This window comes from Neofelis nebulosa, chromosome 17 (genome assembly GCF_028018385.1).
Source record: "Neofelis nebulosa isolate mNeoNeb1 chromosome 17, mNeoNeb1.pri, whole genome shotgun sequence".
Classification (NCBI taxonomy): domain Eukaryota; kingdom Metazoa; phylum Chordata; class Mammalia; order Carnivora; family Felidae; genus Neofelis; species Neofelis nebulosa.
In genome coordinates, this window is record NC_080798.1 from 34,271,727 (window position 1) to 34,290,893 (window position 19,167).

The 19,167-nt window shown below is 51.2% G+C and overlaps 1 protein-coding gene across 7 annotated transcripts in view; it reads left to right on the forward strand.

The window, feature by feature from the left end:
- Nucleotides 1-9,480, forward strand: part of SLC12A3 (solute carrier family 12 member 3) — a 37,996-nt gene extending 28,516 nt beyond the window's left edge. For all 7 annotated transcript variants that reach the window (XM_058707105.1, XM_058707107.1, XM_058707111.1 and 4 more), the window contains 3 exons: nucleotides 1,577-1,712; nucleotides 3,403-3,470; nucleotides 8,674-9,480. In XM_058707105.1, the coding sequence (XP_058563088.1) occupies nucleotides 1,577-1,712; nucleotides 3,403-3,470; nucleotides 8,674-8,815 (346 nt within the window). In that variant the 3' untranslated portion in view covers nucleotides 8,816-9,480. The remainder of the gene's footprint in view (nucleotides 1-1,576; nucleotides 1,713-3,402; nucleotides 3,471-8,673) is intronic.
- Nucleotides 9,481-19,167: the final 9,687 nt, after the last annotated feature.

Below are 19,167 nucleotides of genomic sequence, written 5' to 3' on the forward strand. Positions count from 1 at the left end.
GAAGTCAAGAGCCATCAGAACGCTGCAGACACGGACCAGAACGCACAAGACAATGCAGCTGTCTCTGTTGGCAAAACCTTGAGAAAGGCCTCGAGCAGAGACACTGGGGAATACCTTCCAGCAGGGAGGAGACTGAGAGCAAAAGCACGCAGACCCCATCCAGCAGCCCTGATCTTTAAAACCCCCGCCTTGGCCCCTCTCTGCCTCCACTTCCTGGCCCACTGTCTCCTCCTTTGCACAAACTTCTCCAAAGAGATTTAAGCCCTTTGTGGCCACTACCTCACGGAAATCACCCTCGCCAGCGTCAGTGCTCACCTCCGCACCACCTTGTCCACAGAGCTCATTTCTGTCCTTATCTTTCTCTGCCTCTCCACTACATTTGACACAGCGATCCTTCCTGAAACAGTTCTTTTGGCTCTGGAGACGTCGCCCTTGACAAGATCTCTCCTACCTTAGTGATCCTTCTTTCCAGTTTTTTATTTTATTTTTTAATTTTTTTTTTTAGCGTTTATTTATTTTTGAGACAGAGAGGGACAGAGCATGAACGGGGGAGGGTCAGAGAGAGGGAGACACAGAATCTGAAACAGGCTCTAGGCTCTGAGCTGTCAGCACAGAGCCCGACGTGGGGCTCGAACTCACGGACCGCGAGATCGTGACCTGAGCCGATGTCGGCCGCTCAACCGACTGAGCCACCGAGGTGCCCCATCCTACTTTCCAGTTTTAATTGCTGATTATTCCTCCTTTATCTGATGTAAACTAGTCTACATCCTTGGGATTGGGCTCTGGACATTTTTTTCTCTTGACTCTGTCCCCCATGTGAGCTCATCCATCCATTTGGCTTCAGGCGGCTTCATCTGAATGCTGACCAGTCCCAATTTCTATTTTAAATAATGTAAGTCAAGTCACAGAACAGCCACAGACAGCTTCCTGTCTCACTCAGGGCAAATAACGAAGGCCTGTCTGATCTGGGTGCCCTACTCACCTTGCTCTGGCCATGCTGGCTCCTTTGCTGCTCCCCAAACACACCAAACACACTTCTGCCTCAGGGCCTTTGCACCTCCAGTTCTGTGTGCTTCAGCACCCGCTGACCTGTGAGGAGCTGGCTTCAGAAGGACAGGCATCCTTCAGCTTCAGGAAGGCCTTCCCCACCCCAAATATTCCCAGTCCTGGTACTCAGTTTGTGCCTTCAGGAAACTTCCCCTCTATATTGGCCTGTTTATTGCCCAGCAGACTGTGCGCTCTGTAGATAGCGGACGTTGTGGGGTTTGTTCCCTGGCAAGTAGCACAAAGCCTGGCCCAGGATGGTACTCAGGAGCTACCTGGGGACCGGTCGAGTGGGTAGAAGTGGATCCCGAGGCGGTCGTGTGGACAGCTCGTGGAAGGTTGGCTGAATGCCACAGCCAGCGTCAGTGCCGATTTCTGCGCAGAAGCTGCTTTGATGTAAACCGCAGTGGCAGAATGGGTTCAGCCTATAAAGAACGTCCCTTTGGTTCCCATGCCCATCTCCCTCGGGGGGCCTGGTTCCCATGGAAACTGGGCCATCTCACCTGGTCTCACCTCCTCTCTCTGTCCCTAGCACCAAGAGGTTTGAGGACATGATTGCACCCTTCCGCCTGAATGACGGCCTCAAGGATGAGGCCGCTGTCACCGAGATGAGGCGGGACTGTCCCTGGAAGATCTCAGATGAGGAGATTAACAAGAACAGAGTCAAGGTACCAGAGAGAGAAGGGCCTTGCCGGGGTGGGTGGGGGTCAAGGCCCTCCTCTGGGTCAGGGCCATGTGCCGTATCTGTCTTAAACTTTCTGTCTTTTTTTTTTTTAAGCTCATTTATTTATTTTGGGAGAGAGCAAGTGAGTGAGTGGAGAGGGGAAGAGTGAGAAAGAGAGAGAGAGAGGGGGAGGGAGAGAGAGAATCCCAAGCAGGCTCTGCACTGTCAGCATGGAGCCTGACGCAGGGGCTGGAACTCATGAACTGTGAGATCATGACCTGAGCCGATATCAAGGGTCCGATGCTTAACCCACTGAGCCACCCAGGCGCCCCTGATCTGAACTTTCTTAACGTTCTCCTCTTAACCCTCCCCCTCTACCATGCCCCAGCCTCTGGGGTATCCTCAAGCCACAGATGTTGGTAGCCCAGTCGTGGAACTCAGAGCCATTCTTGGCACGAGAGCCTGGTCCTCCTGCCCATTTGAGTCACCCCCGGCCATGGCAATGGACTGGCCGGAGCTCTTCCTCTCCTCTCTATGGCTGGTGGGAGGGATTCCTGAGACAGGTGGCAAAGGTCAAGGTAGACCTTGTGCTATGGGCCAACAAGCTGCCTGGTGGTTCCCCTTAACCTGTGGACCCCATCCCACAAGCAGCCTAAAGCCATGGATGCCCCTGCCCAGGTAGCAGCTTCCAGACTCTTTCAAGGCCTAAAGGAAAGTGGTGGCTGCCGTGGCCACTCTGCGGTGGGGCGAGCTGTGGGAGCGCCTGGGGATCACAGTTCTGCTCCCTGTGTGCTCTGGGTCGGTGGTCCCCCCACCCCCACTTTGCCCCTTAGAGGACATGTAGCACACTCTGGGACACCATCCCATCCCACCTTCCCTCAAGGAAGAATTACTCCCTGCAAACGTCACCAGTGCAGGATCCAGAGTCTGGGATCTCAGTGAACTCACTTCCCTCCTTCTTTGGGGTGTCCTCCCACGGTCAGACTCTTGAGTGTCAATCATTTCTGAACCATCTGGAGACAGGTCTTGGGGTGGGAGGGAGCCTCCCAACCCAACCTCACATAAGCTTTGGGGAGTTCTGATCTGTGAGAGCCCTGAGGCTCTGCCCCAGAGGGCCCACAGCTCCTTGGGAAATGCCGGATAAAGCATAGTGTCCCCAGAAGGCTCTGGCTTGGCCTGGTGCAGAGAAGGAGATGGCATGTTCCACCTCTGCTCCAACTCTACCTTATCGAGAGGCTTCCACACGCCAGGACCTCGGCTTGGTGATTTGCATGGGTCATCGCTCTCGACGCTGCCCAAATTCCCCCAGGGAGGGGATTATCCTACCCATTTTGCAGCGAAGACAGTGAAGCTTGGGGGGCCCGCATGCCTTGCCCCGGTTCTCTCTGCTGTGAGCTATCAGGGCTGAGATTCAGACCCAGCTCCCTCCGCACCACAGAAGGCGCTCGCTTCCCCCGACTACGCCCCCAGTCGTGGTAATAAGGTCCGGCAAGGAAAAGCCACGGAGGGCTTCTCAAGGTGAACTTGGCACTCAGTGACTCTGAGGGGCCCCTTCCATCTCAGAGGAAGGAGAGTCTGTAATAGTTTAGGGGGAACAATTTGTGCATCTGGTTTGAATGTTAAAAGAGGCTGGTGGGCTTAGCGGGGACGTTTCCCAAGAATGTAGGCAGTGACCACGTGGCTTTTCGTTCCAGTCCCTTCGGCAGGTGAGGCTGAACGAGATCCTGCTGGATTCCTCCCAGGACGCTGCTCTAGTGGTCATGTAAGTGGCCCCCGGTTGGAGGGGAAGCCTGTCGCAGAGGCCCGGGGCATCCGCTCTGGGAAGGGATTCAGGAGGTGCGCACCTCAGGAGGGCTGGGGACCCGAGCCCTCCCCTGTGAGGCGGAAGGGCCCGAAGTTCCAGGAAACACAGTCCAGGTGGCTCGTTAGCACGTGGCTGGGCCTGCGTCCGCCGCACCCCCTTCGCCTGAGTGCCAGCTGGCAGAGGTCTAGGGCCTCACACGTCCCAGGCCTCACGGACTCCCCTGACCATGGTCTTCCCTCGTTCGCCTCCTTTTCCTGCCAAACTCAGCTTGGCAAAGAGGACCCAGTCCATTCCAGAAGAAAATCAATTCCTGGTTGTTTGGGAATCACCTGGCCCTTCTTGGCCATTGGCCACCCCCGACTGATGTTGGTGCCAAGCCTGGGCAGCAGAAGGAGAGGCTCGCCATCCCAGGCTCCATGCCCGTCAGACCCTCCGGCTTCCGCTGCTGCTGGCTGTGTCCGGTTATGGGCCACCTCTGAGTATGCGGAAGGCGAGGGGACAGGTGGCAGGGGCACTGAGGGTCTCAGGGTGGCTCTATTCTCTCGGAGGCCGGGGGGAAAAACATGGTCGGCCAAGCCCTCTGAGCGCCCTCCCTGAGAGAAGCCCAGCTCCCAGGGAATGGGGCTATGGGGCAAGGCAGCTAGCTGACCTGGCTCACATTTCCTGAGGGCTAGTCACCGGGGAGTTCCTCAGGACAGCCCAGAAGCCTGCGGAGACTGGTTTTTCCTCTCCTGAAACCAGGATCCAGCACACCACTTGCAGGCCCCAAAGCAAAATGAAAATGTGTTCAAACATTATTAAGGATGGCAAGATGGCGGCATTAAACCCAGCGTGGGGCCCTTCCAAGTGCAGGGGCCCCGCGCGACCGCACGGGTTGCACGCCCACGTGGCTGGCTCTGCGGGAGCAGTGCTCCCCGGGGCCGGTAGGGAGATCATTTTTTGTACAAAGGAAGCGCTTCGTGTTTCTTTGATGTGCGAACTGTGGTAAGAGAAAGAGCTGGGTTTATTTGTGAGCCTCTGGCCAACGCCCAGCAGAGAATGCTCCCAGGGCAAGGCTGGACTAGGCTGTGGACTGGGTCAGAGTGCAAGACAGTGGGGATGGCTGCATCCTGGGTTGACTCCCCGGAACTTTCTTTGGGTGTGGTACCTGGTGTGTGCGACACCACCTCTTCATGAGTGCTACCTGTGTTCGGAGAAGTGGGATTTTGTTTTTGATTTTTTTAATATATTTATTTATTTTTGAGAGACAGAGTGAGACGAAGTGAGGGGGCGGGGTGCAGAGAGAGAGGGAGACACAGAATCCGAAGCAGGCTCCAGGCTCCGAGCTGTCAGCACAGAGCCCGACTCGGGGCTCAAACCCACAAACCGCAAGATCATGACCTAAGCCGAAGTTGGATGTTTAACTGAGCCAAGAGAAGTGGGATTTTCAAAAAAAAATTTTTTTTCAATGTTTACCTATTTATTTTGAGAGAGAGAGAGAGCATGAGCAGGGGAGGGGCAGAAAGAGAGGGAGAGAGAGAATCCCAAGCAGGCTCCACGCTGTCAGCACAGAGACTAATGCAGGGCTTGAACTTAGGAACCGTGAGATCATGACCTGAGCCGAAGGCTTAACCGCTTGGAGGCTTAACCGACCCAGCCACCCAGGTGCCCCTGAGAAGCAGGTTTTTTGCATTTTGTCTCTGCTGTCGTTAGCTCACTCTGTGGCCTTGAGCAAGTAACCCTACTTCTCTGTGTCTCCGTCTCCCTGATAATAGAGAAGAGTTAAACCTAATTATTTCCAAGGTTGTCCTTGACTCTAACATGCTGTGATTCTAAGTTTACTTGCCACTACAATGAGTCAGTCTCTCAAGCCATAAGGCGAGCAGTTTCATCCTGGGAGATGAGCCCCTGCTGATACCTCTCCCTTCCCACTTCCCAATCCCTGGGACCTCAGAGGGAAAGCCAGTCCCCCACCCCCACCAACCTTCGTGGGATTGGCAGGTACAAATAATCATGGGTGCAGACATCTTAGAGAAGATGCCTGTGCATGGTGTCCAAACCCATGGGACCAGCTACATCTGCTGCACGAAGGGGCCCCGGCCGTTGGGCCACCTTCACTGGGAGGGCACGGCGGCCACACCTGGGCATTGCCCATCTCCACCCCGGAGACACGCCCGCCAGTGTTTCTACAGGTTCAGCAAGGGTCACTTCCATCAGAACCACCGGCGCACTGAGCAAAATGGCCAGTTCCTCTGTTCCCTCCAGATCAGTGTCTGGGGCGGAGTCAAGGAAACTGCATTCCCCAGAAATTCCGAGGAAGGAAAAGAATCCTCCCAGGCCGCGGTGAAAAGATAAAATTACATTTTTCAGCATCTTGAAGAGCGCACTTGGACCATTTTCTAGAGCCGGTTTGGGGCAGAACTTGGTGTTTGCTCTGTACCCATCAGCGGTTTATCTGATTAATGGCCCGTGTTTGAGTTCAGCTTAACCTGAGCAGCTGATAAACCAGCCTTATAGGATGATAAGCCAGCCCGATAACTTTTGCCGAGATGAACAACCTGTCTCTGGTCCCACTTTTGGGTTTGGACCCGTCTTTCTTCCATAAAGACGCCCTCCTCAAAGGCAATAGTAGTCGTCGACACTGCATCTTGTCGATCGAGCTTCTATGCCACACTCGGACATTGGGCCTTAGTAATTTTCACAACGCTGTGAAGTGCTTCTGTTTTACACCTGTCTCCCCCACAACACACACACACGCACACATTGAAGATGAGGAAACTGAGTCTCAGGGGAGTTAGGGCAACTTGCCCAGGATCCCACAGCTGTGAAATGGGGATTGTTTTCTGAAACCTTGGATCCAGGTCAGATGCAAATCTGAACAAAAGGTTCCTTTATTCTGGAGCAGCGTTATTTCTGGGAACAGGAGTGATGGGCCTGGGGTGGAGCGCAAAGGGAGGACAGGTGGACAGGCTCCGCTGGGGAAGGGAACGTGGTGCTGAAGCTTGAAAGGCCACAGCAGGAGTGATGGGTGTCCCCTGCCCCTGGTAATGGAGCCACCAGCTTTGAAATTTCTGATTTCAGTGCCTGAGAATGACGTGGGAGTTCCCGGAGAGTCTTTCAATGTAACTGAAACTTCAGCCTGTTAAATCAGAAAAGTTGGGTTTCGATCTTTCCACTTCCCTTCCCCTGAGTGTCACCAGACACAAACATGTCCTAACTGTGGTGACACTAGCTGATTGAAATACCCCTGTTCCCGCCACCTTTCCCAGTCCTAGGGAACTTGCTTTCCGCCCCCCTCCCCCGCCCCCGCCCCTGCAATGTTTGTTTATTTTTGAAAGAGAGAAAAAAGAGACAGAATCCAAAGCAGGCTCTGGGCTGTCAGTGCAGAGTATGACACAGGGTTCAAACCTATGAACCACAAGATCATGACCTCGCCCAAAGTTGGATGCGTAACCGACTGAGCCACCCAGGCACCCCCTAGGGAGCTTGGTTTCTAAAGGAGGGTAGAGGTGGTCCCAAGGGAGGCTTTGAGGCTGGACTTTTAAATAAGAGACAGCTGCTCAGGGACCCTGGTTGGCCTTCTCAGCAGAGGTGAGGGTTGCAGTGAGCAGAGGCAGCTGGCGGGGGAGAGAGGGGTGATCCCAGACCGTGGTTGGAGCCCCAGCTCTGCCCCGTCCTTTCTGGCTGCTAAGTAGTAATGAGTGCGACATCAGCGGCTGGCGTTAGGAGGTGCTTGCTGTGTGCCAGGCATTGCGTGGCTCCCTTTGTGTGCTTTGTCCTCTGTAGAGCTCACAAGCATCCTGTGAGGGGGGGTTGGTGTGTCCTCACCTTAGGGCCGTGAGCCACCTGCCAAAGCCACGTGACCGAGGAGGGGCAGAGCCTTGCTCACAGCTTCCCTGCTGCCAGCTCCCGCCCATGCTCTGCAGCCCAGAGTTGCTCAGTCTTCCTTTCTGCCCGGGTGCCCTCAGCTGGGAAGAAGGGGGGTTGCTGCAGGCCCTGCCCATCCCCCAGGGTTGTGTTGAAGTTCAGATGAAATAACGGTTGGGATGGACCGTAGGAAAACAGACTGTAAAGTGCAGCCCCCGTGTGAGATGCCGGTGTCTCAAGTTCATGTAACGACCGCTGGGCCTGTGAGATACTGCGCCTTCTCCTGGAGCCAAGAGCAGGGCAGCCGCCGTCATCCTGAAGTATTTCTGGAATCTTAAGGTGGTGGAAAAGTCACTTCCTGAAATAGCCATAATTATGTGGTTGAACGGCCGCCCCAGGGCACCTCGTTATTTGCACGGCATTGCAGTGCGGACAAAGGGCTGTCCCAAGGCAAGGGGGGAGTGCTGCTCCCAGGGCCTCACATAGACGGCAGGAGGCAGGACAAGAACACACTGAAACATGTGAGCGTATCACACTGTTGTGGCCACAGGCTGGCACGACTCGAGGGGCCTGAGGGGGTGAGATCACCCGTGCGATGGCCCAACTGTACCAGTCTGTGCTCTAGGCACAGGGAAAGGATAGTGAGCAGCACAGACAACAAATGAAAAGAGGTTTTGGAGAGTGGGAAGGGCTGTAAGGACAATGAAACAGGGTGCTGTGATAAAGAGAGACAGTGGCCTCTGCTCTGGAAGGCAGCTATGTTAACCACTGTATCACCAACGCTCCCCGCCCCCCCCCCCCCCCCCCACAGGCCGGCTCTGGATAAGGTGATCAGAGAAGGAGGTGCTTGTAAGCCAAGGCCTGAGTGATCTGAAGGAAGAGACAAAGTGGAGAGCTGGAGGCGCTGCCTTCTGGGTGGGGAGAACATCACATGCAAAGGCCCTGGGGCAAAAGCAAGCTTGCCATTTTTTTTTTTTTTTCTGGAATGGAGAGAAAGTCATTGTGTCCACAGGGGTGTGAGCGAGGCCCAGGCTGGGAGGAGGTGAGGTTGTGGAGATAGGTGGAGACCAGATCCCAGATCGTGTGAGTCTTACCAGGGCCATGGCTTTGTTTACACAAGCTTTGTGGGTAATGGTACATTGGAGTCGAGCTTTCAAGGAGAATGGGAGATCGTTCTTAGGGTGGCTAGGAAGAAGGAGTGGTGAAGGACTCCATAAACAGAGTTGCTATTCAGAAAGCAAGTCATGAGCTGGGGGGGCTGTGCGGGGAAGGCCTCCTGGTAATTTTTCATCTGCCGCCTCTTCCTGCCTTGCAGTACCTTGCCTATAGGGAGGAAAGGAAAGTGTCCGAGCTCGCTGTACATGGCCTGGTTGGAGACGCTGTCCCAGGACCTCAGACCTCCGGTCATCCTGATCCGAGGAAACCAGGAAAACGTGCTCACCTTTTACTGCCAGTAACTCCAGGCATGGCCACGCCTGCCCAAAGCTGAGGAGGCCTGGGACATCTGTCTGTCGGTGGGGACAAGACTCGTGTCCTGATGTACTTTAACTGGTAGCGTCTGATGATCCGACTGAAGAAGCTGGTAGATTTCCAGACTTTGGCTAGACCCCACTCCCAACGGACACGTCCTCTGGGCTTTGTTTTTATAGGCTAGGGAAGTAGCAGATGAATTTGTGTGGAAAGTTCTCTGGTGGATATATATTCCTTTTAAGTTTTCTTTTGATCTTGATTACAACGAATTAAGATTTCCGTCTTTGATTTATCTGCAAATTTGAGTCGGAGTGCTGAGTGTGAACCTGGAAGTTTCTAGACCTTCCCTCGGAGTGCTCCCTCAGTGTACCTCCCTCCTCCAACAGTCAGGAGGATGGACACCCCCCTGCAGCCCTTCCAAGGAGGTAATCACAGGGCCCTCTGAGCCTCCATGATGCAAATTTCTTTAACCACTTCTCACTCTCTTCACTTTCAATAATGTGTCTTCAGCATTTGGGTTGGTTCTTTAGTAGACGAGGGACTTTCAAACTTGTTTGGGCTGCAACCCCCAGTGAGAAATATATTTTTTGTTGAGACTTGAAACAAACATGCACTGAAACTATAAAGTGTCACAAAACGATAGCTATCCTTACTATGGGTGATGCGCTCTGATATCTTCTGTTATATTTTGTTTCCTCTTTTTTTTTTTAAAGGAGGGTAGAGGGAGAGACGGAGAGAGAGAGAATCTCAAGCATACTCCATGTTCAGCATGGAGCCAGACTCAGGGCTTGATCTCATGACCCTGAGATCACGACTTCAGTTGAAATCAAGAGTCGGATGCTCAACAGACTGAGCCGCCCAGGTGCCCCTCTTTTTCTCTTTTGACGTTGGTTACAATCCACTAATGGGTGGTGACCCATGATTTGCAGAAAGGCCATGTTGGGCCTCACTGGCGTTTCTCCATCATATCCCACAGAGAAGGAAAAGGAAGGAAAAAAACATGTGAGGAGGGGTACTGGTGGTGGACGTGTCAAGAATGAGCTTCAAAGGAGGGACAAGAGTTAGGGTGTCTCATGGAAGGATGTTAATTTTCAGGTGTGGTTGGGGAGGGAGGATGGAGGTCTGGTTAGGGATGTTCAGGATGCAGGTTTGGTGGGTCAGGAATGGAGAAGCAGAGAAGAGGTATAAAGATGGCCAGATTGGCAAAGGATCAGAAAGGTCCACGCCCCGTCCAAGGCCTGGTGAAGAGCGAGGGGTAAGGAAGCACCAGCCAAAGATAGGGGCAGAGGGGCTGCGGTGGAGGTGAGTGCAAGACGGGGCTCAGCAGTGAGAGGGAACCTGGGGAAGATGAGCCTTGCTCAGGTAAAGGTGTTTGGATACTTACAGAGCGTTTGCGCCAACCAAGCTAGGACGCAAGAGCAGAGGGTACATTAAGAGATGCCCCGTGCCGGCGGGCGAGGCTCCCTGAAAGGGCATTTCAGCTCTAGATGCACCCCTGCAACCCATACAAGAGGGTTGTTGGGAGGTTTGACTGGCTGGGCCTCCTTGCAATGGCCACTTTCTTCAGGGCGGCCAAAGGAACGAGGCATCTTTGGGTCTGGTAAGCCCCCTCCAAGCCCACTGAAGTGCCCACTTAGTCATGAAGGCAAAAATCTCTTTCTTAGGATCGGGACCCAAGGGACTTCATGTCTCCCAGGTCCTGTCGCTGCAGACACCAAAGGCTGGGGGCTTCTAGGCTGTTACAAGCCCCACAGTAGTTTCACCGCATGGGGACTTGGTGAGGGTCACCTAGTGCCTGGCTGAGCTCATTAGGGATGGCTCCTCTGCTCCTGAGGGACCGGAGAGGGGTCCTGCCTCTGAGCCATTCTTTAGACCTGGGACCAATCCCCAACTCCAGATAAGGTGAAGCTTCAGTCAGGGAGCGCTTGTCTTTCTAGAACCACATAGAAAACCATTTCCTGGCGAATGGGTGCTCCCTTTTCAGATCTCAGGGAGACCCTGATCCAAGGACAAAAAATGCTCTGGGTTAGGGCGTTAGAAAAACAAACAAAAAACCAATTTTCACTCTTTGGAAACTGCATTTTGAGCAATGATAATAGCTTTGTTTAAAAAAAAAAAAAAAAAAAAAAAAGCCTTGAGGGGCACCTGAGTGGCTCAGTCAGTTAGGTGTCCGACTACAGCTCAGGTCATGATCTCACGGTTCATGAGTTCAAGCTCCGCATCGGGCTCTGTGCTGAGCTCAGAGCCTGGAGCCTGCTTTGGATTCTGTGTCTCCTTCTCTCTCTGCCCCTCCTCCACTCACTCTGTCTGTCTGTCTGTCTCTCTCTCTCTCAAAAATAAATACACATTAAAAAGAAATTATTTTTAAAAAGCCTTAACAGTAAGGTCAAAAACAAATGAATAAAAAATGTGCTCACTTGGTCAACAGAATTTATTTGTTTTGGAACATGCTGTTTCTCAACTCCGCTGAGTGTTTTGAAAAAATTAACTGTATTGTTTTATCAACCCTGGATTGAACTTTTCTCTGAGCTTCTTCTAGATCTTTAGGTCATATTGCCAGACTTCCACATGAACATTTACAGGAGCCACTAATTTTCCCTTTGCTTCTCTGGCTTGTGTTTGCAGATTCACAGGGAACTCATTTTCTTTCTCTTCTTTCTTTTTTTTTTTTTTTTTTAAATGTTTATTCATTTTTGAGAGACAGAGACAGAGTATGAACAGGGAGGGGCAGAGAGAGGGGGAGACACAGAATCTGAAGCAGGCTCCAGGCTCTGAGACGTCAGCACAGAGCCAATGCAGGGCTCAAACCCGCAAACTGCCAAGGTCATGACCCGAGCCGAAGTCAGACACCTAACCGACTCAGCCACCGAGGTGCCCCATCTTCTGTCTTGATAAAAGTCTCTGAGTATCTCAATCTTACCTCAAGCCAAGAGGTGGAGGGGTTAAGTGGAAAGAGTCACAGCATGGCCACCAAGAGGCTTGGACTTGAGTTTCCGTCTCCTCCCCAAACCGGCAGTGTGACCTCGGATACCCCTTAACCCCTCTGGGCCTCTGTGTAGAACGAGAGAACTGGACCAGAACAGGTGTCACCAGACAGCTGCCTGCTGATAGCTATGGTTTGGCCCACACATGGTTGATCAAAGTTGTGAATGCTGGGGGTGGGGCGAAAACCACATTCTTCAGTCACCCCCCACCCTCAGCCACCACTGCCTCCTGCCTTAATGTGTGATCAGAGGCTCTCAAGGTCCTCCAGCTCATTGTTTGGCCCACAGGGCAGCACAGGTGTGACAGATTTCAGTCCCGTGTGTGTGTGTGTGTGTGTGTGTGTGTGTGTGTGCCTTTGAGTGATAAAATCCTCCACTTTTGTGAGTTTCAGGGCTGGGAAGTGGCTGGGTATGGCCGGAGCCCAGCGGCAGCCAGCAGCCACACTGGCCACCTCAGCAGGGACTCCTCCCTCATGTCCCCCCCAGGATCCACTGCCCAGTCAGCTCCCAATGTTCCCCTCACCATTTCAGCCTCCAGATTTCACATCCTCCTTCAGTTCCTGCTCAGACTTGTTGTGGCTTTGAAGTAAGCACAATGTGGCCCATTTATCACCCAATAGGCTTGCTGAGTTCAACCTCCCAGGCAGAAAGCTGTGGGCCTCATTAGCACATGGAGAGTCCCCATTTGGACTGGGTTCCCTTTTACACACCTGCCTGGCCTTTCCTGCGTGGCAAGGGAGAGATGGGTGTTAGAAGGATGAGACCAGCTGGAATGTTCCAAAAGGACCACCTAGCTGTGAGGCCCCCAGGCACAGGCAAAGCAGCCAGGTTATGCTTGTAGCTGTGTTTAGCTCAGGAAGTTACCCCAAAAAATGCTGCTAAATTCAAAAGTGTTCACAAAAACAGGACCCAGGAGAGCCCAGCCACCCCTGCATCGGTAACTCCCCACTTGACGTGACAGTTAAACCTATGATCGAAAGAACAAGCATCATGTAAGCACTGCTTCCTGAAAGGGAGCCAAAATAAATTCAGTTTCTAAAAATGCCATGTGGGCAGAACCTTGTGCAGAACCACCTGGCTGAGAGGACGGACAGCAACATGTCATACGGATGAAGGACAGTGTCAACAGAGAACAAGTGTTTTTGATCCAGGCTTATAAGAGAGTTACAAATCAAAGGCTCTAAGGATGTGAAGGAGGGAGAAAACCCATAAGAGCAAGGGAATTAGGCCAGTCTCTCTAGAGCAAATGGTGTTTAGAATAGGTTTGAGTGATCAGTAGGATTCCACAGACAGAAACAAGGACTGTGGTTGGGAGGAGGTATTTCAGGCAGCATCGATGGTTTGAACAAGGACTCGAATAAGGAGAGCCCTTGTTTGGAGAATAAGAAATAAGCCAGTTTTCCTGGAGCATGAGAGCTGGGGGCGGGGGCGGGGTGGTGATAAGATCAGGAAAGTCATAATGTGGAAGGCTCCCCCTCTCAGACCGGGGAGCGCATGACTGACTCAGAGGCACTGGGGAGCCACTGAAGGTGAAGGGGCAGAGCCTTAGAAAGCTTGGCTGGACAAGAGATGGAGGAGCCTGGAAGAGAGAAGGCAGGGCACCCAGGGAGGAGGCTGTGCAGACTGCACAGGCAAGTCAGCAAGGCCCAACGCTCTAGGAGTGGCAAAAGCTATGGAAAAGAGGATGAAGAAACCATACCTTCCAGAACTATGGGTTTCCTGGATATATGTGTGGGTGGAGATAGAGAGCCTGGGCAGCTATAAGAATGGAGAAACCATGTAATATGGAGGATGAGGTACCAAGCTTTCTGGTGGAGAAAGAGAGAGTGGGTTTGGTTTTGAATACTTGAAGTGTGAAGACATCCCAGTGGGCAGAATTGGGGTCCTGGGGCTCCGAGAGCTCAGGGTGTCCACTGTTAGCTGGGCGCTCTTTGAGAACAGAGACCATAAACAGATTTGAGAGTCACATTCTCGAACAGGAATACTGAAGCCAAGGCTTGAGTGAGATCACCAAGAGAGAAAGTACAGAGGATGGAGAGGGGTGTAGACTGGACCCTGGGATGGGCTATATTTAGGGGGAAGAAAGAAGAAGGGGCAGTCTAAAAAAACAGCATTGATGGAGCAGGAGGAAAACCCAGGTAACCAAGCCCTCAGAAGACCCCAGAGAAAGGGTCAAAGAAGCACAATAGAGCCCTCAGGGCAGCTGTCTGCAGAGGGGCTGAAGCGGCTGAGAAGTGCTGTTGAATTTGGGGTATTGGGCATCACTGGGAGCTTTGCAGAGAATAATCTGGTAAAGTGGTGAGTCAGGGCCCAGGGACTGAGGAATAATTTGTAGAGAGAAAAGGAAAGCGGCAGACATACATATATAGACCTTATGCATGAGTGACCCAGCAAGGGAGAGAAACATAAGGACAAGAAGGTGGGGGAGAAACAAGTTGGAAACTTGAGGGAGAAGTAGATTCCAGAGACGTTCTGATTATTGTTATCTTAGGGCGCGTATCGGTCAGGACGATGCTAGGCTATGCATTGCCAGAGGCTTACATGGCAAAGTTTGATTTCTCTTTTCCGAACATCTCTATGCTGGTTAGGCAACTCTTCGGGGCCCCTCTTCTCCACATCAACAGCCAGTGATCCCAACTACTTCCAGCTAGTGAGGACACCACTCCAGCCGGTAGCTGAGGAAGGGAAAAGAAAGCTGGAATGTCGTGCTCTGGCTTCCAAATGCTTCAGGCCAGAAGCAACATGTTACTTCCGTTCAAAGCTCATTAGCCACATAAGTCGCCTGTCTCCACCTAACTGCAAGAGTGCTGGAAAACTGGAGGGAACATTTGAATATTCACCGAGCCACAAATGTCTCTGTTATAGGGTGGGGGTGAGTAATCGAGACCTGAGTGTATTTACAGGTCAGAGGTGGGTAGATTCAGGATGCAAGAAAGAAAATAATTGACAAAGAGGCAGTAATGGGGAATCAAGAAAATGACTGGCGGGGGGTGGGGGCGGCGGGATTTTGCCAGTCAGAAGGGAAGGCCTCGCTGATGTCTGCCAGCCCAAGGGTGCAGAACTCTCAGGACACCCGCCCTTGTGACTTTCCCTGGCGGGGCTCCTGAGCACCAGGGCAGATAGTGAACACGCAGAAGGCAGCTGACATGTTCCCCAGCAATGGGGCTGGCCAAGCAAGAATGGAAGGCCAAGGCAGAAGGGAGCCAAGGAGAATGATAAAAATACCTGGAGATGGCTGACCATGAGCTCCAAGGTTGCTGAGAGGCCAGAAGTGAACTACAAGAGTTGAGATTTGTGGGGCTGGTCTCATGAGGACAGAAAGGGTGCTCGGTGCGAGTGGGAGAGAGGGAGACAGAAGAATACAGGGTAGTTTGTGGTTAGTATGTGTGAGATTCTGCAGGAGGTAATAATATTCTAGCAAAATCTAGAGCTTTTTTTTAAAGTTTATTTTATTTATTTGGTGGTGGGGCAGGGGGGTGGGCAGAGACAGAGGGAGAGAGAGAATCCGAAGCAGGCTCTGCACCATCAGCACGGAGCCTGATGAGGGGTTCAATCTCACGAAACATGAGGTCGTGAACCGAGTCTAAATCAAGAGTCAGGTGCTCAATCGACTGAGCCACCAAGGCACCCGATGTCCACCATTTGACTATGAGATCTGTGAATGTGGCAAGTGGGGTGAACATCTGGGTTATTGGGTGGATGCTAGTGAGATCTAGAAGTCTCAGGGGAGGGCCCAGGGCAGCTGAAGGGTACTCAGGGGAGAGGCTGTTTACCAACCGGCATGGGGTATTTCAATATCTCAACTGCCGAAGTAGCTCCGTGAGTGCACGTCAGCCATGATGGCGACCACATCTGACTCATCGTTGCACCCCGACACCCAGCTTGGCGTTAAAGCATATGGTTCAGTGACATTCAGTACACGCACGCTGTTGTGCGACCGTCACCACCACCTAGCTCCAAACGCTTTTTTGTCATCTTGAAAAGGAAATCCCAGACCCATTACGCAATCCCTCCTCACTAACCCCTGGCAACCACAAATTCTGTCTCTGTGAATTTGGCCACTCTAGATATTTCATATAAATAGATTCATATTCAGGTGACGGACATTTGAGTCGTTCCTACCATTTGGCTATTATGAACAGGGCCGCTCTGAATACTCGCGGATAAGTTTTTGTTTAAACTCCTGTTTTCAGTTCTTTTGGATATATACCCAGGAGTGGAACTGCTGGGGCATATGGTGATTCTATGTTTAACCTACCCGGTAAATGAACCCCGGGTGTATTTTTAAACCTTGTAAGGGCCAGGTTTAGAAGCGCACTCTGCAGGTAACTGTCAGGCCCGTTGTTGGCCACAATGGTCAACCTCGACTGGCCATACCCCTTGGTGTCTCCCATTCAAGAGGCACCTGGGGTTTTCAAAAATCGGTTTCAATTTTCTGTGAATTAAAAAGGCATGTAACAAACCCTTTTAAGAGATCAGCAGCACGGTCGGGAAGCTGCAGGAAGTGGATGCCACACTGCTCAAAGATTGAGAACCATAATCTGAGATACCTCTTTCCTTTATCAAGCAAAGACACTTCCCCCATCACTGGCCCGGCAAAAGGGAGGATTTGCCTGGGGCGGGGTAGCTACTTTTGGTGAGGAAAGAAAGCTGCTTCCGGCCTTGCTTAGCAAGGGCACCAGAGCTGCTATGGAATGGATTTCGTGAGTATAGTACAGGATGTCCATTTCCTGGGCCAAAGAAGATGGCGTGTGTGCGTGTGTGTGGCCAAATTGGGACTTCAGAAATGACCATAAAAGGCAAGGTTTCGGGTTGGAGCTTGGGGGAATCTCTAACACCCCAGTAAAATAAGAGATCCAAGAACAAAGTACAGAGGTGCAGCGGGCCCTAATCACCAGATTGTTTAGAATAAAGCACGTGCACTGTCAGTGATCTTTTGCCTGTTCGAGATTTGCAAAGGCCCCTTCCAGACCTTCACGACCGGACTGTAAAGGAAAACAGTTCTTGGCTCCTTCTTCCCTTTCCCCTCCTCAGAATTTAAATATGAATTAGGTCACAGCAGAGACAACATCACGGAGGTGCTACTACAATCAAGATAAAATATCTCCATAGTCCGTTCAATTTCCACATTTCCAGAAATCTCATTTAAGAATATGGATTTCCCGGGGCACCCAGGTGGCTCAGTCTGTTAAGCATCTGACATGATCTCACAGTCAATGGGTTCGAGCCCCACATCTGGCTTTGTGCTGACAGCTCAGAGCCTAGAGCCTGCTGCCTTGGATTCTCTGTCTCCCTCTCTCTTTGCCCCTCCCCCCTCATTCTCTGTCTCCTGTCTCTCAAAAATATATAAACGTTAAAAAAAAAAAAGAAGAAAAGAATATGGATTTCCCTTGGGGCACCTGGGTGGCTCAGTCAGTTGAGGGTTGGACTTCAGCTCAAGTCATGATCTCAAAGTTCGTGGGTTCAAGCCCCACATCGGGCTCACTGCTGTCGGCCTGTCAGCCCAGAGCCTGCTTGGGATCCTCTGTCCCCCTCTCCCAATCTGCCCCTCCCCCACTTGAGCTCTTTCTCAAAAAATAAATAGAAGCATTTAAAAAATAAGAATATGGATTTCCCTTTAGCTCACTATATTTCTTTTTCTGATCTGCTTGAATTTCTAACTTTGAAAGACACAAAATAAGTACGTATGATTTCATTTATATGGACTTCCGGAACAGGCAGAACTACTGCTCGAAAACTTCCCACTGCCCACAAAAGAGGCTCCCGCTCTCAAGGGTGGCCGTGTAAAGTCTTTCCTAAGGTGGTCCCGAGAATTCTTTCCAGTCTTACCTCTCGCTGACATTATCATTATTACTAGTTTAAAATAAGCCCTGTACTTACTGTCAAACTTGACCAGTGACTTCCAAATCTGGCCCTTGAACCAGTACCAACTTAGATGCATCAGGCCCCGTTTGCTAGGCCTAAAAAGGGACCCAGACACCCATCCTGGGTTTCTTGTTTGTTCATTTACACGTTTAGTTGAGGCATAATGTACACACAGGGAAATGCATAAATCTTAAGCGTGCAGCTTGATCTGTTTTGACCAATGCCTGGACCTGTATAACCCACACCCTATCAAGACAGAGCATTTCAACACCCCAGAAATTTTCTTCGTGTCTGGTGGTGTGTTGGTAAATTTTAATATCTGATTCCCTGGGATTAAAAAAAAAAAAAAAAAAAAGCAGCCTCTCTTTGTAGTGTTTGCTGATCTCTGTGGTGTAAATATTCCCAGCATGGCCAATTTCAAGCTATCAATAGGATGTCCCTTGAAAGAGTTCTCACTGAAGAGGTTCACAGTGCGTTCTCGTGACCCAGTACCAGGTGACCTCGGCACACCACTGCTGTGTCCTTTCCAAGTCAATCTCTGTCACCTCACCCCCCAGGCAACCATAAATCTGTTTCCTGTCACCATAGATTAACTTTGCGTATTCTAGAGTTTCATATGAATGGAACCTTATAATATGTACTCTTTTTGTCTGTTTCTTTCGCTTGTGGTTTTGAGAATCATTCAGGCTGCTGCCTGTATCAGTAGTTGGTTCCTTTTTTTAAAAAAAAAAAAGAAAAAAAAAAGAAAGGTTTATTTATTTTTGAGAGAGCGCGAGCAGGGAAGGGGCAGAGAGAGGGGGACAGAAGATCCCAAGCGGGCTCTGTGCGGACAGGCTGACAGCAGTGAGCTTGATGTGGGGCTCCAACTCACGAACGCGAGATCATGACCTGAGCCGAAGTGGGACGCCCAACTGACTGAGTCACCCAGGCGCCCCAGTGGTTCCTTTTTATTAGTGAGTAGTATTCCATCGTGTGGATGTTCCATAGTTTGTTCATGCAGTCTCCTGGTCATGGACGCCTGGACTGTTTCCCAGTGTTTGGTGCTATTAGGAATAAAACCGTCATGGCTGTTCTTGTGCCAGTCTTTCATTTATTTGGGGTAAATCCCCATGAGTGAAATGGCTAGGTTGTAGGGAGGAGTGTGTTTAACTTTATGAGAAACTGCCAGAGCGAATTCCAAAAGGGTGGTACCATTTTACACTCCTATCAGCCACGTATGAGAGTTCCAATTGCTTCATAGCTTTGCCAATACTCAGTCTTGCAGGAGTCTTCACTTTATAAGAGAGTTCCTTGGGTGATCCTCTTTCACAGCCAGGTTTAAAGACCACTGGGCTGGACTTGTTTCAGTTTGCTAAGTACTAACGGCCAACATTTGTTGAGCACTTACTGTCTGGATCTGTCTCAAGACCTTCAGCAAAGTTCTATTCATCAAGCCTGACATCAATCCTACAAAGTAGATACTATTATTTTTCTTCTGTTGCAGAAGAGGA